Here is a 25,697-nt window from a genome sequence, read left to right as displayed (position 1 = left end):
TAATTATACTATCCCCAGTTTTTGAACACTGTTAAACCAACTCTACAGTGCCCCCATCTTGGACCGGGAGTGTCCCATTATATGAAAATGGTGACTGCAATTTGCCAATAATTACCAACAAATTGCCCTGTTAGATGCTGTGGGTAAGGTTTACGCTAAGTGCCTATTAGAGCAACTTAACACCTTGGTTAATGAAGAAATGATTGTACGGTTAGAACAATCCGGCTTCAGGAAAAGTCATGGTACAACAGATAATATTACAGCCCTGCAACTTATTACTGAAAAATATGTATTTATAAGAGGTGCCCTAGTGTACGCCGCTTTTATTGACTTTTTGACAGCTTTTTATTAAGGTATTTGCTCATACCCATTGAAAACGTTGTATAAACTTGGCACGCCTGGATCCCTACTGTGTTTAATTATTGTATTACATTCCTGTACCTGGTGCCAGGTACTGTTAGGAGGGAAGCAGGGGCTCTCAGCTGCTATTCCAGCAATAAAAGGCCTGAAGCAGGGCTGTCTGCTCACACCGTTGTTATTCTCTCTTTATTATTTGATCTACCCAGTCCCCTGATTAAAGGTTTGGGTTACCCCTTGAATATTGTAGGAGGCGCTGGTGTCCTGCTTGCTTTATACAGACTATGGGCCTCATTACAATGCTGGTCGGACAAGCGTCAAGGAAGGTTGCACTGCACAAATTACAATGCGACCGCCTTCACTGCGGTCGGAAAATGTACGTTTCCTATTGCGGCTTGTGCTGCAGGATGCAGCACAAGCCACAATAGGGAAAATACTTTTTTTAAACATCCATGCACCACGTGTCCGGTACGATGTAGTGCCTGCCACACGATGCATGGATGTTTTCCCAGGCCTCATAACGGAAGCCACGGTGGGACCCCAAAGTTTGTTTTGACTGCCTTTCTATAGTGGTTGGGTGCATTTTGTAAAGCAGTGGGACGAAGACACTTTTGCCATCTTCTGTAATTTCACAGTAAAATCCTGCCTATTTTACTTTATACGGTTGAGTTAATTGATGTGGTAAAATTGTTTTCTTTAGATAAAATCAAATAGCACATTTTAAGGAACCTTTGGGGATTTAACACCTTAGTGGCTACTGAAGCTTTAAGACTAGAATGTGGGTTAAAAATCTAATTTGTAAAGGATCTGGTGAGAGTGGTATGACGAGGTCATCGTCTCCTGAGAAGTGGCTTCAACTCTAAGGAATTATATGTGTTAGGAGATCTTTGATATGAAAAAAAGAAAAGTCCATGTTCTATGGGAATCTTAAATATAGATATGGTATTTTTTAAATGGATCAGGGATATGTATCATCTATATTTGTAGCTTAGTAAAAGGTTTACCTCAGCAGGCCTCTCTTAACTTAAGTCTTTGTTTTGATATTGACTTTTTGCACTAACAAATTAAAATTTGAAGTGGAGAGGAATTTCTTTACCTTGAAAAAGAACCACAACAATAGTTGATATGTAATATGGACCATTAGGTTAGATGCTTCTGGACTCTTTGCCTAAATATTTTACCTTTAAAAGTTTTAACTTCTAATTAGCATAGAACATCAAAAATACGTAAACCATTAATGGAGTCCAGGATTGAAACATATTTATTTATCCCACCTTGCTGTTGTATCACTGTGAGTTTATAAGACCCCTTTCCCTAAAATATCATGCCCGAAGGACAGCTGGAACCACAAATTTACTGATCTCTCATCCCAATGAACTGCATTGTATTCAGGTTTTTCACTTTGTTAAGCGTTTTTACAATTTGTATTGAATGATCTATCATAATTTCTGTTTTTAAACAATGAAACTGATTGCACTGTGTGGGTAACTGGTTTTATTGTATTAATATTATGATGTTCATTCTAGTATTTACTGTATTTGTTTTCCATGCTGACCTAGTCGGAGTTCTAAATCTTGAAATAAAAATTGATTGACTGATCAGTGATAAATTTAAAAACTATAACATGTAAATGAACATACTCTCTCTTCTCCCACTTGTCACCCCCAGCAATTTCAATCCCTCCGGAAGAGCACCCATATTACCAGTCCTTAAAAACATTCCACTAATTTTTGTAACCAACAGACACAATTCAATTTCATTAGTATGGGGACAAAAAGACAAAAACACAAAACATGTATCACAGTGACTTTGAAATATCTCGGTTCATGGAAACAGGTCAATGTGACAATATATTTGTACACCTATCGATTTGAAGGACAAGCATGCTATCTCAGCAGGCATCTATGTCTGCTTCATTGGAAATTTTCAGCTATGTCAAATGTTTCCTCTTTTAGCAGGGAGATATTTGGTGTCATGGATTTTTCAAGCAGATTGGGGTGCACTCATATCCAATTGGTTTTGGTGATTTACAGGGCTAAATGTATCCCCTTTTTGTGTTATGGCAGTGAAATCTGGGGATACAGCCAGGTGGCCCCACTCCAAGTTGTAGAAAATACGTTTATAAGGAGTCTCTTGGGTGTTGGTCAAAGCGCACCCTATAAAATTGTTCATGAAGAACTAAGTGTGGATTATTTAGCTGATCGGCTTCGCCTTAGTCCATGAAAACTCTGGAACTCAATTTGGACAAAGGAGGAGTTTGGTTTCAGCAGACTGATACTGCAAGACAGCTTACTATTAGATAAGCCCCTACAGATTTCATGGTTGGTGTACGTGGCACGTAGCCTGAGGTATATAGGGGGCCGCATAGGTTTGTCAACACCACAAGCATAACTTGCACCAATGGTAAATGAGTTGAATCTGCACTCATTGATAAGCTCAGGTCAGAACGCGAAGCTGTCGCTCTAACAAAACATTCTATGCGGCCCGCGTTGCTGCTGAAAACAGTTAGTAATATTGAACCATATCTGACTTGGGATATACCTCGCCATCATAGCAGTCTGTTGATTTATTTTAGATTACATTTATTTCACCTGCTGGTCCCTTTTAACAGCGGCTGTTTCAAACACTCAGACTTGCCCCCCTGCAACTGTAATAACACCACGATCAACGACACAATACATGTGGTTATGTTTTGCCCAAAATATAGTTACCTGCGACATAATTTTATACGTCCAATTTTAACCAAGCTAGGCCAGCCTTCTGTTTTTTTTTACAGTTATTGAATTCACCTTTTAATTGTTTTACTCTTGTACGTTTTCTGGTGAGAGTTTTAAAATATGAATGACTATGATACTGATATGTTTTAAATGACCTGTCTTTATCTATAAAATCGAAAAAAGAGATTATGATGATGAGCTGTGTTGAATGGACCTTAATTCGTGGCAGTTTTACACAGTGAACTTGTGGGCTTATTAAGAGGTTATCAGTTGCATCTAACTTCTTTCTGTAGAGGCTTTTATGCCTTCAAAGGCAGGAGTGAGTCTTGGTTTGATTATTTCTGGCCTACAGCATGTACATGTGAAAGGCTACGACACGTATTGCATCGCCATCATGGTGCGGTTCTATGCCTAATATACTTGAAAAGTGATGAGACAAGGAGACAAAATGACCCATCCCGTTTTTTAAACTCTACATCCAGTCTCATGACATGTATGGAAGAGAAGGACACCAAGAACAATCTTTGATCTTTTACTAATCAACATGCCTTAAAAAAAAGTTTGCTTCGGTCTGTCAATAGGTACTATTTTGGCAGAAAAAAATATTTTAGATAGGAATAGATATTTATTCGTTCTAGTCCAAACAAAACTATTTTATTTTGCAAGAATTGGTGGAAAATGTGATTCTTTCCAAAAAGATAAATTGCTAAGTTTTACTCATGCTGAGACCATTTTCCACTTACTATTTTTTTCCAAGCTCTTTATAGTGCTTCCTGTTTGTTGATGGTCTCAAAGAAATAATTACATTTTTCTTTTATTAATCATTCAATTACTCACGTGTTGGTTTGCTTTAGAAAAACAAATTGAAGAAGCAGAAAGAACCAAAATAGTTCTTCTAAGAAAAAATTAAAAAATGCAAAAATTGCAGATTCTTAGCTGTTTGTGGAATGGCTTTTTATAAGGACAATAAAGAGCGCCTTTTGTACTCTTTCATATTTTGTATTTGATCAGGTATTGGAAATAATGCTTTGTTAGAGATTTGTGTGTGTTTATTCTGTTACCATTGGTCCGGTTACGTGGAAATTCAAACTCATTTTTTTTTTATATAACTGATAGATATTTTCGGTCGTACATCCTTCTCTAGCCAGTGGTATTTAACTGACAACTCTGTTGACGAGACAACAACTACGTTGAAGATTTGATCGGTGCTTCTGTCCAGTCAATTACGGTACCATGCAAATATAAAACCACAGTATCCCATAAACGAGAAACCAATAGAGGTTTAACTTTATGCATTTATTTTACTTGTCTGAATGTAAATTATGTATTGTTGCTACTGAGGTCTATCATGTCAACCTTGTGACAGATGGTGCAAATGTAGGAAGACTAGGGATGACTCATGATCCAGTTTCCTTGTTGCTAAACATATATTCTTTAAAATAAGAATAACAGTGCATATGGCAACGCACTGTCGTAGACGATACAACACAGAAAGTAGAAATATGTATTTATATTTATGTATCCTACCTTGTGAAAAATGAGAGGTACTCGAGTGTTTGGGACTTTCCGCTGATCCTGTTCCAACAAAACTGAGAGGGGGACTCCAAAGAGACCGTAGTCTATTTTAACAAAAGACAACCAGAGTTAGTTTGATAGCAGTTGGCGAAAGGCAAACAGTCAATATTTTTAACACCATTTCAGAGACACCAGTTAGTTCACTTTCCTTAACGATTTTCTCAGTGAAGCAATCTGCCTATGGATTACTTTGCAGCAAGGAATCTACTTTAGTAGACAAAAGCATAACATTTTTATATTCCATCCGTATTTCTGAGACCTTTTAGCTGACTCAGAGTGCCCTGCACAGGCCTCTGCCCTTAACTCTAACAGCACAGCATTGCCAGTGCATCTGACCCAATCAAACGTGTTGCAGAAACAGAACAGTATGCATGGGCTGGGAAAACTCCCAGCACAGAAAGAGTTGAGTACCACTGGAGGCCAGCACAACCGAAAACTTAATTCCGATTGTAGAGGTCTGCCTTATGACCTCAAACAAAACATCCCATGTGGAGTTAAGAGTAATCATAAATAAAAGATATACTGAGGCAAAGTATCCCCCTGCTCTCAATGTGAAACACAATACCACTGAGATAATCCAAAAGAAGTTACCCACTGGAGCAGGTTACTGGAATATATGATACAAAAGAACACTACCTTCGAGCAAATGCAACCCCTACAATCTCCAATGGCAAGGAGACAATATGCAGAGAATCCCCCAAACATGAAGGAAAAAACATCAGTGGAAACATCCAGTTGAAGAAACAAAAACAAACTATTGGGTGCAGACTGGCTCAGTAGATGATACAAAACCACCTCAATCATGGGGATACAAAACACAAACACAACCATCTCACGAAAAACACACAGGTCAACTATGCATTTAGGCAGACAACAAAAGACCAGACCCATCTTGGGTCCATATGAAAATAGCAGGGCTTCACAAACTGGTAAAGAATGGTCCAATATAAAATTACCCCCTTGTTGCAAAAATACACAGCATGACATCTGCTTCCTCTCTATATTTCTAAGATGAGTGAAGTACATCACAGAGGCCCATTAATCGTGCAATGACAATGCAGGGAGCAACACTACTGAAGTAACAGACATTGCCAAAGCCAATAGGTCTCACCAATTGGCTCTGTTAATGTCTTTTAGCCATGTTGTACATCTGTGTGACTGCTCTGCAGAATGGCTAAACGTTAGGCAAAAAGTGCTATTAAGTGGCCAGTGTCCGTGTCCCAGCACTTTTATTATGGCGGGAGGGATGCAGGCAAGCAACACAATGTAGGAGGTTATCAGGGCAAGCAATACAACATTGGGGGGGGAAGAGGCAAGCAACACAATGAAAGGAGTGGCGGGAGGTGCAAGCAACACAACATTGGAGGGGGATGGGATAGGCACGCAACACAACCCAGGTGGGAAGGGGCAAGAAGCACAACGCAGGAAGGAAGCAGGAGGGACCGGGCAAGCATCAACAATGGTGCAAGCAACAATTACATGACCAGCACAACAGGGTAAGTGACAACTATGGGACAAGCAATAACGATGGGGCAAGCAACAACGGGAAGGGAGAGGGAGACTGCCACCAAACACATTCACTGTTATGGAGTCCTGTAAAATGCAACTGGAAGAAAAAGTACCTCCAAAGTATAGTGTGAGCAGTGGAAGGACACACACTGGGCAAGAAAGCGATACGGGCCATGCTTTAAGGGAGGGTAAAAAGCAGGAAGAGGAAGTGATACCAGGTGCACTAACCAAAGAGAAGCAACAAAATGCGAGTGATGATGAAGCCCACCAATGACAAGCAATGGGAGGGCTCTAAACTTCATGTAAAAAAAACAAAATGTCTTTCTTACAAGTGATAGCACATGCACAGTCTCTTGCAACACCTATAAAGCAGATCTTTTTCAAGCCACACCCTGATTTTGTTATTCTATAATAAAAGTAGGCTGGAGGAAACTAGCATAACTATTTAATCAAAAACATGTTACAGAAGTGGCTTAATGGAATGTGCCTATACAATATGTTATATTAACCAAAAAAGAAGACAATAGGTCCTAAATGACCTGAGAAAACCCCATAAACCCACCCCCTCTCGCCGTGGCTCAGATTATTTAGACCTGTTTTAGAAAGTGCAGCGCTCCTGCTTTCATCTGTACTGTAGTCACCACAGGCAACAAACCATCCCAGCTTTATCTGAGCTTGGGCCACTCTGTGATTGCAGCTGCATTGAGCTTAAACACCAAACTTGTTAGTGTATGCGGAGAAAACGAGGCTACTTTTGCACATTTGTGATTTAGTTCCACTTTGAGTGTCTTGCACGCATGAACTGTGAACATCATATGTGTCTTTTTGCTGAATCAGAGTGTAATCATTATCACATGCGAGTAGGAACCTCCCTCTATCATCTTTCAGCTTTGTGGGTATCAATGCCATCATCAGCATCTGAAAGCGCCAGTCCCTGTGGGCACCAATAACGGTGTCATACATATTTGTAATCACTAATCCATGTGAGTACCAATATGTGAGCACAATCAATGTGAGCAGAAACATATAGGAGCTCAAATATATGTGACCACCAAAGTGGGCATCAATCTATGTGTACACAAATGTATGTAAGCACAAGTATATAAGAGCACCAAACAACAAGTGAACCAATGTATAGACGCACAAACATGTGAGCACTAATCAATGCTAATAGCACCAACATATATGAGCAATACCCATTGTGAGCACCAATGCATCTGAGCACCAAATTATGTGAGCACCAACCAATGTGAGCACCAAGGAATAGGTGGGAATCTATGTGAGCACCAGTATATGTGAGAACTAATGAATGGGAGCACCAACCATCCTGAGTACCAATAAATGGGAGCACAAACGAATATGAGCAGCAATAGATAGGAGCACCAACCTATGTGAACGCAAGCTTATGTGAGCACCAACCAACGTGAGCACCGATCTAAGTAACCACACATTATTGTGAGCACCAATAAATATAGGAGAGAATCACTTTATGGGAACACAAGCGTATGTCAGCACCAGTCTATGTAAACACCAATGTATGTGAGCAATCATGAATGTGCTCAAACATATACTTGCACTGATAGGTGAACAGCAATTTATGTGAGCACAGATATCTTTGAGCACTAATCTACTTGATCATCAATATATGTGAGAACCAACCAACGTGAGCACCAATCTATGTGAGCATAAACAAAGGAGTGCGCAAAAATGTATAAGCACCAATCGATATGAGCACAAACTTATGAGAGGAGAAACGTGTGAGAGAACCATTCGATGAGAGCACAAACCTGTTGGGGGGCTATTTTCTGTGAGCACAACCTTGTGCGGCCATCATTCTAGAGCACAATCCTGGGCGAGCAGACTTCTATGCTTACACAAATCTATTTGAGCGCCCATCGCTGTGAACACCACTCCTCTGGTTCATCACTCTCTAGTAGAACCAACTGGTGTATGCACCTGCCTGTGGAAGCACTATTCTCTGGAATCGCCAGTTACTGTGACTTTGTGCTGCATTCTCAAGTGCAGCACTCTTTATACACTGCGAGCACACACTGCGTAACCAAATAGAACATGCTTTTTTTTTAGCATTAAACACCATATACATTGCTAGCACACAAAGTATGTCTATGTCAGATCCCAAATCTCTTCAGTGTACAACACCATACAGACTGCAAGCATGCTCAGTGTAACCTGCTAAAAACCCTGCTTCACTGTACTTTATGGCACACTCTATATGTCTGAATTCAATGTCCATTGCTGTTTAGTGTACAGCACAATCTACTTTGTGAGCTCAATCAGTAGCTCTAGCTAAAGTGACACTACTCACTGGTGTACAGCACGGTCAGTGGGAAGCTTTGATGTTATTACGCAGTACAATACACATTGTAAGCACAGACAGTTTTTCAATGAACCCTATACCATCTACTAGTGCACAACACTCTTTAGGCAAGCCTAGTTTTTAGGTCTCGCCTAGCGTGGCAGCGCATGCGCTGATCGCCCGGCGACATTTATTGTTAAGGAGGACTTTGAGAAGAGGACTTGAAGCCCCGCCCCTCATTTCCATTGGCTGGTGTCACCGTTTATACTAAACGGTGGCCTGCCATTGGAAATGAGGGTTTTGAGTTCACGCCCTTTCGCCTCTGATCCAGACTCGGTGGCTTGCTTTGCTGCTGTCGCAAAGCACTTTCTTATCTTTATGGGGCCATGTGTTTCTAATTAGAAACACATGGCCCCACAAAGACAAGAGATCGCCATGCTCTGGCTGTAGCGCGGTCCTCTTTCACTTTCGGGACCGCTCTTGTTCTCCTAGTGGAATCGGACCTTCATGTGCAGCAAAGGCATTAGCAGCGTTATTGTGTGATGTCTGGCCATTGTGATCCTGAGCATAGGGTAGGCCGCAGGATGCTGGTCTGGATGTGGCCATCATCTTGTTTCTTTTCTTTGTGAGCCACTCTCACTGCAGGCACGACGTGTTTTTTTATTAATGGAGCATTGCACTTTAAATTTTAAATGCAGTACTGGGCTGTACAGAGTCCTCATTGCTGTGCGTGCTCTACATGAACAGATATTTGTTTGTTGTGTAGCGTGCAGTACTGGGCTGTACAGAGCCCTCATTGCTGTTCGTGTGCTACAAGAACGGATATAATGTGCTCTTGCTCTACAAGGTCTGCTGGCTGTTTGTTTAGCAAATTCATACAGGGCAAACTGAACTCAAGAGTAGTAGAGACCTTTACAAGATGCGCAGTTACATTACACAAGAGCACATTCACACAGAAACATATTGCATTTTAGAAGGCACAGGAGATTACCTGATTTGCCCAGAATCACACATTGGTAAGCCGACGCCGTGACTCGAACATCGTTTCCCAGCTTCCCGCTTAGCAGCTCTGGTCATTACGTCACATACTTTTGCTTTCAGGACATTGCCTTACAAGACATCCAGTTACAATTACACAAGAGCACATTCACACAGGAACATATTGCCTTTTAGAAGGCACGGGAGATTAACTAATTTGCCCAGAATCACACATTGGTAAGCCAACGCCGTGACTCGAGCAACACCAGCTTCTTCACCCAATCATCATGCGTGATTAATCAATTAATCTCCCCGTGGTCCCCCTGTTTACTATAAACGGGGTACTAAGGAACATTCACGTGCGCTATAAGAAGGGACCACCCCATTAAATCTGTTTCGTGTTCTATCTACTCACATTTTTTTGTTTCTAATATTTGGCCTCTTTCTGCTCTCCCATGTGCCCCCTTTTAGATCCTCCTCTCCTTCCGCATGCTGCCAGCACCCTCCTACCCAATAGTCATCCACCACCACCACCATGTCCACCACCACAACTACGTCCACCACAACCACGTCCAACACCACCACCACCACATCCACCACCACCACCATATCCACCACGTCCACCACCACCATGTCCACCAACTCCATGTCCACCACCACGTCCAACACCACCACCACATCCACCACCACCATGTCCACCACCACCAAGTCCACCACCACCAAGTCCACCACCACCAAGTCCACCCCATATCCATCACCACATCCACCGTCATCACGTTCACCATCATCATGTTCACCACCACGTCCACCACCACAACTACCACCACCACATCCACCATCACCACCATATCCACCACGTCCACCACCACCACCACCACGTCCACAAGCACCACCACCACATCCACCACTACGTCCACCACCACCACCACAACGTGCACCACCACATCCACGTCCACCACCACCACAACGTCCACCACCACCACTACGTCCACCACCACCACTACATCCACCACCATGTCCTCCACCACCACGTCCACCACCACCACGTCCACCACCACATCCAAAACCACATCCACCACATCTATGTCACATACTTTTGCTTTAAGGACATTGCCTTAGAAGACACCTAATTACAATTACACAAGAGCACATTCACACAGGAACACATTACCTTTTAGAAGGCACGGGAGATTAACTAATTTGCCCGGATTCACACATTGGTAAGCCAACGCCATGACTCGTACAACACCAGCTTCTGCACGCGATCATCATGCGTCGTTAATCAATTAATCGCACATGATCATCATGCATGATTAATCAATTAATCTCCCCATGGTCCCCCTGTTTACTAAAAACGGGGTGCTAAGGAACATTCACATGCGCTATAAGAAGGGACCACCCCGTTAAATCGGTTTCGTGTTCCATCTACTCGCCACTTTTTTGTTTCTAATATTCGGCCTCTTTCTGCTCTCCCATGTGCCCCCTTTGAGATCCTCCTCGCATTCTGCCAGCACCCTCCTACCACCACGTCCACCACCACAACCATGTCCACCACCACCACAACCACGTCCACCACCACCACAACCACCACCACCATGTCCACCACCATGTCCACCACATCCACCACCACCATGTCCACCACCACCACCACATCCACCACCACCACATCCACCACCACCACCACCACGTCCACCACCACCACCACGTCCACCACCACGTCCACCATGTCCATCACCACCACCACATTCACCACCACCACCACGTTCACCACCACCACGTCCACCACCACCAAGTCCACCACAACCACCATATCCACCACCACAACCACGTCCACCACCATATCCACCACCACCACGTCCACCACCACTATGTCCACCACCACAACGTCCACCACCACCACGTCCACCACCACCACCACATCCACCACCACCACATCCACCACCACCATGCCCACCACCACCACATCCACCACCACCACATCCACCACCACCACATCCACCACCACCACCAAATCCACCACATAACCACCACCACATCCACCTCCACCACCACATCCACCAGCACCACCGCCACATCCACCAGCACCACCGCCACATCCACCACCACGTCCACCACCACCACTACTACGTCCACCACCATGTACACCACCACCGCCACTACATCCACCACAACGTCCACCACCACCACCATGTCCACCACCACCATGTCCACCACCACCACTACATGCACCAGCACATCCACCACCACCACATCCACCACCAACACCATGTCCACCACCACGTCCACCACCACATCCACCATCACTATGTCCACCACCACCACGTCCACCACCATGTCCACCACCATGTCCACCACCACCACATCCTCCACCATGTCCACCACCACCACATCCACCACCATGTCCACCACCACCACGTCTACCACCACATCCACCACCACCACATCCTCCATGTCCACCATCACCACCACATCCACCACCACCATGTCCACCACCACCACATCTACCACCACCACCACGTCCACCACTTCCACCACCATGTCCACCACCACCACATCCACCACCACCTCATCCACCACATCCACCACCACCACATCCACCACCACCACGTCCACCACCACCACCACGTCCACCACCTCCACCAAGTCCACCACCACCATGTCCACCACATCCACCACCACCACAACTACCACCACCACATACACCACCACGTCCACCGCCACCACATCCACCACCACCATATCCACCACCATATCCACCACATCCACCACCACGTCCACCACCACCACCACATCCACCAACATGCCCACCACCACCATGTCACCACCACCATGCCCACCACTACGTCCATCACCACATCCACCACCACATCCACCACCCTGTCCACCACCACGTCCACCAGCACATCCACCAGCACATCCACCACCACTACATCCACCACCATGTCCACCACCACCACATCCACCATCACTATGTCCACCACATCCACCACCACCACCACATCCCCCACCACCATGACCACCACCACCACGTCCACCACCACATCCACCACCACCACATCCTCCACCACGTCCACCATCACCATGTCCACCACTACCACGTCCATGTCCACCACCACCACATCCACCACCATGTCTACCACCACCACCTCCACCATCACCATCACCATAACGTCCACCACATCCATGTCCACCACCACCACTACATCCACCACAACGTCCACCACCACTACGTCCACCCCCACCATGTCCACCACCACCACGTCCACCAGCACATCCACCACCACCACATCGACCACCATCACGTCCACCACCATGTCCACCACGTCCACCACCACCACCACGTCCACCACCACCACCACGTCCACCACCATGTCCACCACCCCCACGTCCACCACCACATCCACCACCACCACATCCTCCACCATGTCCATCATCACCACCACATCCACCACCACCACCACGTCCACCACCACATCCACCACCACCACCACGTCCACCACATCCACCATGTCCACCACATCCACTACCATGTCCACCACCACCTCATCCACCACATCCACCACGTCCACCACCACATCCACCACCACCATGTCCACCACCACCACGTCCACCACCAAGTCCACCACTACCATGTCCACCACCACATCCACCACCACCACATCCACCACCACCACATCCACCACCACCACGTCCACCAGCACTACCACTGCCACATCCACCACCACGTCCACCACATCCACCATCATATCCACAACCACCACGTCCACCACCACCACGTCCACCACCACCACCACGTCCACCAACACGTCCACCAACACCATGTCCACCACCACCGTGTCCTCCACCACCACCCTGCCCACCACCATGCCCACATCCACCACCACGTCCACCACCACCATGTCCACCACCACGTCCACCAGCACATCCACCACCACGTCCACCACTACCACATCCACCATCACTATGTCCACCACCATGTCCACCACCACCACCATGTCCACCACCACCACCAGGTCCACCACCACCATCACCATGTCCACCACCACGTCCACCACCATGTCCACCACCACCACGTCCATGTCCACCACCACCACCATGTCTACCACATCCACCACCACATCTACCACATCTACCACCACCACCTCATCCACCACATCCACCACCACCACCACCACATCCACCACCACCACCACCACGTCCACCATGCCCACCAACACATCCACCATCGCCATGCCCATCACCACCACGTCCAACACAACCACCACCACATCAACCACCACCATGTCCACCACCACCACGTCCACCACCACCACATCCACCACCACCACGTCCACCACCACCACCACGTCCACCACCACATCCACCACCATATCCACCACCACCATGTCCACCACCACCATGTCCACCACCACCATGTCCACCACCACAACGTCCACCACATCCACCAGCACCACCACCACCACGTCAACCACCAACACCATGTCCACCAACACATCCACCACCATGTTCACCACCACCACACCGTCGAGGCTTTACAGAGCAGATTAAGGCTGCCAGGCCCTCACTAAAGATAGTCGCAGGTGCAGGTAGAAGGGATGTTTGGCAAGGATTTTAGGGGGAGAGGACATGGGAGAGTTAGACGACTAGAACAAGCATTAAAAATTCAATAGATCTCGCCTTTCATTAAGTTAAAGACATTTGCTTTGCTATACAATACCATTAGCAAAGCAAACAGATTTAACTTAATCAAAGACGAGACCTATTGCATTTTCAATGCTTGTTCTTTCAGCTGCACACTAGAGTGCAACACCATGCACTTGCCAAGTGCGATCAGTATGTCTGAATAGCTCAATAACTCCCCGGTGTACCACTTTGTGTGCCATGTGAACAACCTGGGCATGTCTATAGAAATGTTTTGCTACTCCCTCCTGTACAGCAAATGTAAACATCTGTGTAAGAATAATTCAGTTTGTGCTTACTTCTTACACCAGTACAGCAAAAAGTCTGGTTGTGGGAGAAAATTGTAATACAGTTTGATAGCACAAAAGCATTCACCACTCATTTTTTATATGTAATGCTTTAGTCATATTTAATTCCAAGTTTTGACAAGCATTAAATGCTAAATAAATTCAAAGCATTTAGATGGCAACGCAGTTGCTCGAAAAGATAACAGTGAAATTGGTATTTACAGTGCTCTCGAAGTGGAAAAAGAAGAGGGTGTGGGGTAGGAGGGGGTGAGTCAGTGAGTGAAGGACAGGAAAAAGGTATGGTGACATATGTACATCATTTACACATGAAATGGAACCTTTCCAGCCTAACATTGGTCAACTGTTCCTGTGTCTAGACATAGCTCAATTATACATGTTAATCATCATATTTAGTCCATTGAGCTTGTAGTAGAGGCTGTAAGTAGTCTACGTTTCGACCCCAGAGTAAGAGGGTAACTTGTGTCCTCATGTTAGGGTCTTCTTCAGGACAGGGCAGTGAAGAGCACCTAAGGGTAAGGGGAAAGTGTGAGAGGAGCGATGCTATTTATGAAAAAAAGGGGTGAGTACTAAGGTAAGTGAGGTACCTAATACCTACTTGGGAGTGAGGCACGACGAGTGTGCATCCAGGAAGGAACAAAGCTCAAACATAGCTTTGTGTGAGGAGTATCTGTAAGTGAGGTCATCAATCTCTCACAGGAGGGAATGAATTTGAAAACAATCTAGTCAAAGGAGAGTAAAGGTAGACGAAATAATGCTCAAAAGGTCCGACTAAACCAAAAATGGTCACGTGTGATGGCACTTAGAGACTCAGGTGCCTAAGGGCTTGTTGTGCGGTGTGGCCTAAATCAGATTGGCTGGGGAAAGCAGTGTACCAATGTGAACAAACCCGTAGCTGAGTGGCTGCCCAGATGTGTTCCCAAACGACTAACTGCTAACATATGAACGTGACTTCTTGTCTACAAAGACTGTGTTTCCCGATATTTAGCCCAAAATTGTAAATATAATATATAACGGACTGGTGTGCGATCAAGTGCACCAGACTTCATGCCATTGCTCCGAAAGATTTAAATGGCCGAAGGTCGCATGGGCGAAGCTAATCGTGAGGGTATAAACACTATACCCCAAGAACATGTAATACTAGATGCCGCTGGCCCACTAAATAAATGGTGTCAATGGCGATCAAACGGGAAGAGAAAGAATAAACTTATATGCAAGTTGAACGTAAAGTGAAATGCACGTCAAATAAAGGCTACAATCTGCAGTGCCCTTTTAATGTGCTCGAAGCATCAGTGTAAATGAAAGAACGGACTGGCTATGTCACTATAATTGAGTGTTGTGGATAGAAACAGACAAACACTTATTGTAGAGGATGTGAGAAACGCTTACCTCATCCGCGGCCGTCCGGCTCGAGAATGGGCGCGGGTGTCAAACCCTGCGTTAATATGGAGTTTCCAGCTGAAATGCGTACGTGCACCGCGAGGTGCAGCCGCTGAGTGCTAAGACGGGGGCTCGACTAGTGCTGTCCAATGGGAGATAAGGAAGGAGCGTCATGGCTCTGTGGGTAAACGTCTCCTATGTGGAAATGGCAGCGTACTGAATTTCAGATCGGGAGCATGTATTAAGTGGATCAGACAAGAAACTCTAAATGGATATATTGAAAACCTTTCATACCACTCAGAAGGTGCTCGAGCAGTCATTAGGTGGTATATAGCGAAACATAGGATGGAAAACAATAATGGAGCGATATTTACATTCAGTTAGCGTAACATGAACATGTATTGACAAGGAAGCGGTTCTGACATTCAGGCATTCTGTAGCTAATAGTGATGCACATCAAAGGGGCGGTCTACACTGAGGGGCATGACATGGAAACATGGTACTCAGTCCCACGTGTTACTGTTAACAAGCATCCAGTATAAAGTACAATCTGGGTTTCAAACATATGTGTAAATTTACCTGGAGATCAGAAAACAGCTTACAGAGTCAGATATTATGTGACAAATCACGAGAGAGATTGAAGGTGGGCTTTCCATATATGTGATGTGATAACATTATAAAACATACATTACAAAGTGTGAATAGGATCTTGCCTGTGTCTGAAAAATTAGAATAAAAGAAACCTAGAGCAAGAGGGTGTAGAGGACATGGGAGGATATTATACACATTTAGTATCTGCCAGTTCACATATACAGAGATTCCTAATCATGTGCAATCTGCGTCTTCCCTGTGCATGTAAAATCCCATGAGTTAACAAGGCTAAAAACAATCTTTGGACATCACAGCATATGGTATCTAATTACTGTGTGTGTGCAGCCTGTGGAGAAAGAGTTTGACCTGTGTGTCATGGCTCTATTCAGTTGACAATCCTGCCAACTGGGCATTGGTACCATCATGTTCATTAAGTCCATTGACCACATTATCTAGAACATACATCCATTTGCATTCTCTCAAGTTCAAAATGAGTCCTCAGTCCCCACCACGTTGGCGTACAGATATCTTCTCAAGTACTAACCACTTAATGGATTCCGGTGTGTGCATGGTTGGTAAAATGTTCTACAAGAGGGGCCCCTATTGTTTTACACCGGATTCTACTGCAGTGTTTTAAGATCCGTGTTTTGATTTTTTGTCTTGTTTGTCCAACGTACAGTTGGTTACACGGGCAGAGGATCGCATATATCATCACATGAATTGCAGTTAGTATGTGCTTTGAGATCTAAGGTATGATGTTTGTAGTGAAATGTTTTTGTTTCAATTGTCATTTTACAAGCCTTGCATTTGGTGCATTTGGAATGTCCCAGTACTTCTGGTAGGTTCCACATCCCTTGGATAGTTTGTTTGGGTGGGATGTCCAACAATGAGCGAACTACATGGTCTCTAATGTTTTTGGCCTTTTTGAAGGCATGCATAGGGGGTTCCTGAAAATCCAGGTCATCTGAGATGAGTCCCCAGTGGCCATTTATAATTTTCTTGATGTCATTACTCCTAGTGCAGTATGTGGTGACACATATCATTCTGTTGTCGGTGGTTTGACGTTGTTTGGATGTTAATAGTGTCTCTCTTGTTATACCACGCCCTCTTGCGTGCTCTTTTTACAAGTCTTTTGGGGTAGCCTCGTTCCAAAAGGCATACGAGCAGATTGTCAGACTTGTGAAAGAAATCATCCTTCCGTGTGCAGTTCCTCCGGATCCGGAGAAACTGGCCGAATGGTAGGTTATCACGAAGACCTTGTGTATGGTGGCTGGTGTATCTCAGCAAAGTGTTACGTTCTGCCAGTTTTCTGAAGAGGGTGGTGTATAGGTGGTCTCCAGATGCTTTAATGCTGATATCCAAGAAGTCGATGGAATGTCTATCAAAATGCATGGTGAATTTAATATCATTGGAACGGGTGTTCAGCCAATCAAAGAAACTAGTCAACTCCGTCTCGTCTCCTACCCAAATAAGAAGCACATCGTTTATGTATCTTCTCCATTCGGTGACGTGACTGGTGAAAGGATTGGTTACTGAAAAGATGTGGTCATTCTCAAATTTGCCCATGAAGAGGATCGCCAGATCTGGGATGAAGGCCGCCCCCATCGCTACTCCTTTGCTTTGTATGAAAAATTTGTTTTGGAAAATGAAGAAATTCATCATCATAGCTACTTCCAGTAGTTCCAATATGAACTCAGTGGGGACATTGGTAGGTTGGGGTCTTCCTTCGAGGGCTAGTCTCATGGAATCTAATGCTGGTCGCTGGGGAATACTCGTGCAGAGTGATACAATATCAAGTGTCACCAATAGTTATTTATTAGGATCAAATTTCATATTGTCCACCAAATTGATCACCTGTATGGTATCTCGGAGATAAGACCTTGTGGTTTCAGCTAATGGTTTCAAAAAGAAATCCACGTATTTGCTCACTGGCTCCAAGAGAGAACCACATCCAGAAATTATAGGTCAACCAGGTGGTTTGTGCAAGTTGTTGCGGACCTTGGGCAGAGTATAAATAGTGGGGAGGTGTGGTTGGTTAGTGTTTAAGTAATCGAATTCCTTGTCGGAGAGTTGACCGGCTTCTTCTCCTTTCCTTACTTCTTACACCAGCCACTAAGCACACCAATTAAACATCAATATTGTGTCTGCAAATTTGTAATGTGGAGCAACATGTCTCTATAATGTATTGTGAGCCCAATTTATCTGGATAAGCCCTTTACTGAGTTCTAGTGTGCAGCACCATGTCCTGAAAGCGAGCTTAATAAAATGTTGCTTAAACTTCCTCTGCTCTCTAGTTCTAGTGTACAACACTGTGTCCATATTGAACGCAGTCTGTATGGCTAAAACCTCGGCCGCTATTTAGTACACTGACGTGCGCACAGCATGAGTGCACTCTATGTCTGGGTGAAATTCCCGTTGGTGTCTTGTGTACAGCACTGTGAGTGCACTTTTTGCCAGGCTAAACCCTTCATTGTTCTAAAGTGTAAACTCAGTGTACACTGTGAGTGCTTCCAGTATGCCTAGCTAAACCCTCCAGTGCTTTGTAGTGTAAAGCACTATGTATGCTGAGGTCACACTCCTAAATGGATAAACCCTTTGCTGCATTCTAGTGGCCAAATGGAAGTGAGGAATAGGAGCATCTTGTCCCCTGGATGCGTTGTAAAAGAAGAGGATGATTGTGGGAGCAGCTGTCCTCTCATGTCCTTGGGCTCCAGTTCTAAGGCACCTGCTGCACTAATGACAATTATGCCCACGTAACTGACCTGCACTAAAACTGAGCAGTCATGTGACAAAGCAACTGCAAAATTAACTATACGTGTGGAATTCTGCTGGGCAAAGCCATGCCTGCCACGCTAGAAGTACAGCAGCTGAAATTAAATGTGCCTGGTCTGACAACACTCAAAGTACGGCAGACAGGGTGAAGAAGATTCTCGTTCACTTATGCGATGGTGTCAACACCACAACATCTAAACCTCTGCTCACAAAGGGTCATGGTGCTTTTTATTTCTTTTAGCTGTATAACGTAACAAAAATATACATTGAACAAGCTAATAGCTCTCTTATAGGAGAGACCTATTGGCTTTTCCAATGCTTGTTTGAAGTGCGCTGCCCGTATGATGTCAGAAGGAAGACTGGACATGATGCCATAGCAACCCCCTATTTTGTGTTACCTGCGTGGTGCTGCTAGCCTCTGCTGAGATTCAGCTGACGCCTTAAAGCACAATCTTAGCCTCCGTAAATGCATCGCATTTCGTTTGTTGAACCCTAAGGTAATATTAACTTGTGCCCTCGCCATTCACTACAATTTTACTCCACATATTACATTACTGATGACATCTTCTATGACATCATTGAAAATATCACTGTAATATTTGCAGTTTAATTATTCATAAGAAAACTGCATGCAAGGTAGTTATAGTTACATTAGGGCACGAGTTATAGTTACTTGAGATAACTATAACTGCTGAATTTCTAGGGCCTTGTGTGAATAAAATCTGAACCTAACTATAACGTCCCGGTAACCTTTGATTTCTCCATTGGATGTATATATAGATATATATTCGCCTATTACTTGCACCACCAGCGGTTAGGAGCACTCCACCCAAAGCCACACATCTTTAAGGACTGACGTCAATGTTAGTGTGCCCCCGAACATCGAACAACTGATTTGGAATGTTGCCAACAGCGCCGCTGGTTTGTACGCTGGGAGTCTTCGGCTGCCCTTGGCGGGGACTGGGGTCCTGCTGTATGCACATGCATTCCATTGGTGTGGTATTCGGAAGCCGGGCACTGCCAGATAAACCCTATGCTGCAGTGATTTCAAAGTTGGCAACCATGAAACAACAGACCGCGTGTGTTTTACATGGGAAAATTTTAGCAGTTTTCTATCCAAGAAATGAGGTGAACGCTGCTAGTCACATTTGTGATGGATTGACTGCACATTTGAACAGTGTGAAATGGGGGCTAGCAGCAGTTAGCTGCGAAAATGAAATTATCTATTTGCTAGTTGTGATTGAACAACAAAAAGAACTATGTGGATTTGAGCCGGCATTTCCCTTATATAAAACGGGGAAGTTTCTGATGATCCTTCATGTAAGTGCAGCGCATACTGAATTCTAATTTTGATAAGAATTAAAAACGATACATCAAACTGCTAAAAACTGGGTATTTATCTTCTTTTTTAAAAATTATGCTCCATTTAAGGTGACTTTTAAAACTATTTTGGAATTTATCGCAAATTGAGAACACGAACAGTAGTGGCTCTTCCATGTCGATACACTAAAGGACACCTAATAGGAGTATTTAATGGTTGGAGAGATGGCGTAATTTCAGGTTGATGAAGGCTGCTGTGACAGCCGAAACGTGTTACTGTTTAAACATGCGCTACCAGTGATTATATGCTATTTTTCAGAAGTATTGTGTGCAAGCTTTCTTGGGAAGTGGAGAGAAACGCTTTTCTGGGCTTCCTATCCTACACGAAAGGGTAATTGTATTTTTTATTCTTGTATTAGCAAACTACTATATTACAGCTGTTTTCAGCTTATGTTCACCTGCATTGTGCACTTTGTTAGTGCGTTTTGCTCACTCTCTCCAATACTGATCTTTTCAGTACCCTAGTTGGAATAGACACAGTTAAAGGGGTGCCATACAAAAAACAAAGAAACTACCAAGCCCAAAAAGGCGGACTATCTCACCCATAACCTGGGATAATCATTCCCCATTTGACCAAGCTATCAACATAATCACAATATACTTATATGATTTAATGTGCATTTAATACAAAATTATCCAAAAATACATTTCAATTTTTTTTTATAGCAATGATTTCAGGTACAGACTAAAAAATGTTTTAAACAAAGTATTAGGTAAAAACATCACAGCTGTATTTAACGTCCCCCTGTCAGAAAACATTTTCATCATCTATACTAACTCATATCTGACATCACTCAAATCATATACATACTACTGTCATCAAACACACCATATATATTATATTTCTTCCTTTGATTCCACCTTGCACTTGTGGAAGGTTACATGCACAGGAACAAAGACCAAAAAATCAACAAACTAAACTTTAGAATACAACAATACAATTTCACCATGCATGCGTTATACAGTATAAAATGGAAAGGTTTTAAATATGTAGAGATAAAGAATTGATTATTATCTACTGGCGGTCGCCAGTAGATAGTTATAGTTAGGACCGTGTATCCATAGGAAATCTCAAAATTCTATTTTGAATAACTTTGGCGCCGGTTGACGAATCCTTGCAAAGTTTTCAAAACTAATGGTGCGCTCCGCTCAGCTCCTACCCTGAAAGTCTCGGGGGGATTCGTCAAGCGGGGGCCGAGAAAAAAGGGGGTCCCAAAACACTTTTTCCCCATGCATTTTCCCATAGGACCTTTAGTCGAAGGTACAGCCCGAACGGCTGAACAGAATTACTTGAAATTTGGCAAAGAGGTAGTCCTCAGGTCAGGGATGTGCCTTTTGCATATATGGAGTCAATCTGTTCAGTAGTTCCTGAGAAAATTGCAGTTAAAGTACATAAATCTATAGCCGCGCACTGTGCGCGCACCGTGCGCGCACCCTAACGTGCGCGAGCGTAATTCTGATTGGTGGTTACATGTCAGTCAACGTTCGAATCGGTTGAAATCAGGAAGTGTCGGCCGCCATTTTGTTTGGTTTGAGTGCGAGAGTGAAAAAGGAAGGTGGCGAACGTGAAAAGGGGGCAGGGTAGAGAGTTCCTGACCCCCTAGCCTTTGTCAGGGGGTCCCTGAAGGACCCCGAAGGCAGAAAAAAACATTTGAATTTTTTTTTTAAAAATCACGGGGTGCGCGCACCGTGCGCGCACGGTGAAAAACCATTAAAAAATAATAATTTAATATGTACTTTATTGTAAAATAAATATATAAAAAATATAATAATAAATACATAACTTAGCATTTAAAAAACCGTACAAATTCACTGAAAAAACCATAGGTTTCACACACGTTATAGTTAGGAATTAGCATTTAAAAAACCTTGCAAATTCACTTAAAAAACCATAGGTTTCACACATGTTATCGCGCGACCGCCACTCTATCAAAAGGATGATGTCATCAGTGATGTCATGAGTGATGCCACTGACCATGTCATGAGTGATGTAATATGTGACGTCAAGAGCAATGGATTGCGGGCGCGCGAGTTATAGTTATCTGAACTAACTATAACGGGGGAATTTCATTGTTTTTTTACGAGTGAAATGTCCACCTAACTATAACATGTGTGAAACCTATGGTTTTTTTTGTGACTTACATATATATTCATTGATTGCAACAGAAATTGTATATATTTCAGATAATCCTCTCCCTCCTAGCAAAATGTCTTGGTGTTTCTGCTGTAACCAGCACCAAACAGTTGAAGGGGTGGTCTTACGAAATGCCAATATGTTACTCTGTTGTACGCAATATGTTTTATTTTTGTTTCGATTCCTCTTTGGGTGTTACTTGTCAAGACATTTACCATGAATTATTTTATGTTCTGTTTAGCTCTATTAAGCTTGTTTTGATGCAGAGATTCATTTTTTATTTCAATTTTTTTAATTGATTTTCTGGAAATACAGTAATGGGTAATTATATTAACATGGGCACAAAGTACATGAGTTTATTAAGAGATTTGACATTTGCAGACTATTAAATATTTACTGTTGTGGTAAATTTTAATTACCTAGACTTAATTTATGCGGTAAAATACAATACGAATAACTCAGTAAAAATAAGAGGCAGAATCCGTGGTATTCGAGGGTATAATAGGGAATTTATTCCTTACAAAGGAATGATGATGGTTCGAACCAGGCAATCGAGTTCCGTCACCACGAAGGTTCAGGAAGGGATCAGCCATACATTATTGACAAGTTGTCATATTTATATTAAAGTACATTACAGTAAAGACAGATGCAGGAGGCGTAACAGCTGATAAGAATACACATACGTAATAAAAAGGCGTTACAATAGGCGTGTATAGAGGCGTATACTAAAACGTCATTATGATGATGACACATGTGGGTGGATCCATAAGAGAATCCTGCAAAGTCAGCAGAAATACATGGCAGAGATGCGCGCGCAGCCGCATGACGTGTGATTGACGTGTAACTAGAGGGTGAAGGGAACTTGACATTTAGCCCTGTATGAAGAGACAGAAGTCTGGGGTGTCAAGACAACCTAGTCCTAAATCATATCTAATATCTTGTGTTTAAGGAACTATATTATCTGGAAGGAAAGGTCTTCTCGGACAGATCCTATTCTATACTGACTGCTAGTGCGTGTACAAGCGTCTAAGTGTCTACATGAGATGCGAGGGGGCATGGGCCTACCATGGTAACGAGAGTCATGAATTACTTGCACGGAGACAGTAAGGCCGGGCCCTTTGCTCTGCAGCTGGAGGGATGTTTACCTAAGCTACTAGACAGGAATGCATTTCTCGAGGAGCGGAGCAGATAACTTGAAGGCTGAATACAGTTTTGGCAGGCAACAGGCCGGGCTAAGCACCGTTAGCCGCGCAGGAAGTAAGACAAAGTTCATGGATACAGATGCCGGTCCGGGCTGGAGCATTCAGAGGCAGAAGCAGAAAAAAGCTCGATGGCAGAACCCAGGGCCTACCTTGCCAGAGCTGGAAAACGTGAAAAGTATACCATATAAAGGCGGTGGCAAGGCATACTTAGGAATGGAATATCTGACCCATTCATGGCAGATCTGAAAGGGGACATATTAACGTTGGACACAATTGTATTTGCGTCTTCATAGCTTGAAGTGGAGGGAACATACATGTACTTGTAGCATGTACATGGAGCCGTTGGGGTCTAGATAGGGGACACAATTGACCATAAAAATTCATATTTCCTCATTCCCTCCTTGTCCCCTACGGACCCTCATGAAATATCGATCTTCAGGAATCCATCAATCTGTTCATGTAACATCATTTGCTCTTCTTTCTTCTTCCGGGATCTTGAATGAAAACTTGAACGTGGAATACACGATGTGGCACACAGGCCGCAAATCGCTGGTCCACATTGTAGACACAGGCAACAACTGAATACTATGAGAAGGCCAATACCTAGGAAGGATAGGACTTTCCATCCCCAGGCTGACAATATGCTCCAGAACCAACCGGACCATGTCCAGGTGCCTGCATTCTGATGTATTTGGTTAGCAATCTTGTGAAGACGAGTTATGGCTTTATATACGGATGGCGCGTTTTCTGGGATGAAAACACAGCAACTTGATCCGATGACCCTACAAGCTCCGCCCCTATCTGCTAGGATGACGTCAAGGACAAGACGATTTTGGAGAACAACAATCCGCATCGCAGACTGTTCCTCTGTTAAGTTGCCTAGGGCAGAGGTAGTTTCATTCACTACTGCTTCAAGGGTTCTGGTTAATCTACGTATCAGTTTACTATTTGAGACAACACCTATGTAAGGAAAGAGACCTTTATTGAAGTCTGTGTATTGTTCCCATGCTGTTTCGGTGTAGTCAACAATCGGGATATCTCTCTGGGGTCTATGGTGTACTAGATTGGTATTTCTATGATAATCGGGAGGGGCTAGGAAAACAGGTGGCAAAAGGAATGCAATGTAACAGGTACCATCCCAGTCTAGGGGTAGGCGTATATATGCGGTGTGACCACAGATGAAATAGGAGTGACGGGAAGCTCTAAATGTAGACTTGCCTTTATCACTGAATTCGATCACAGTAGTACATTTACTATGACCCAGGTGTACTGAACCATTCTTTTTTATACAGAATTCACCTTTGACTGGTAATACGGACATAGCAGGCAAGACTAGTGTAGCTTCAGATTCAACATTTAGAATCATGAGGTTAAGTGTAAAATTACCTAATCCATATACTTCATTTTCTAGGTCAGTTCCTGTTCCTTTGGGAAGTCCCTCCTTGTTAGGATGACAGGCTTTAAGCAAAACTAAGTTCAGGTTTCCCCATACCCAGTTGCTCTGGTAAACTACAGTGTTTGAATCTAAAGAGTTAATCAAACTAAACCATGCTCCAGAGGAACCATTGTGTGTAAATGGGTACGGAAAGAGAGGCAGAACTCCTTTGTATTTCTGATAGGGAGGGAGTCGGCCACATATCCAACAATTGGTAGTATTGCTGGTCTGATGGGAATGATGTAACATACTAATGAATGTGTTGTTGCGCAGCGCAAATCTATAGGACAACTCATGTGGAGGTAGTTCACTAAAAGAATGTTCGGCAGTAACATTGTAAGCACGCTTGAAAATAGGATAGTACA

At 43.9% G+C, this 25,697-nt stretch overlaps 1 protein-coding gene across 1 annotated transcript in view; it reads right to left on the bottom strand.

Moving 5' to 3' along the window:
• ARHGAP18 (Rho GTPase activating protein 18) overlaps positions 1-25,697 on the bottom strand; it is a 730,387-nt gene that overhangs the window by 328,264 nt on the left and 376,426 nt on the right. The window contains exon 7 of the mRNA XM_085611821.1: positions 4,602-4,693. Within this exon, the coding sequence (XP_085467947.1) occupies positions 4,602-4,693 (92 nt within the window). The remainder of the gene's footprint in view (positions 1-4,601; positions 4,694-25,697) is intronic.

The sequence above is a fragment of the Triturus cristatus genome, chromosome 6 (assembly GCF_964204655.1).
Source record: "Triturus cristatus chromosome 6, aTriCri1.1, whole genome shotgun sequence".
NCBI lineage: Eukaryota > Metazoa > Chordata > Amphibia > Caudata > Salamandridae > Triturus > Triturus cristatus.
Note: the sequence above shows the minus strand (reverse complement) of the source record. Positions and strands in the feature narration are given on the sequence as shown.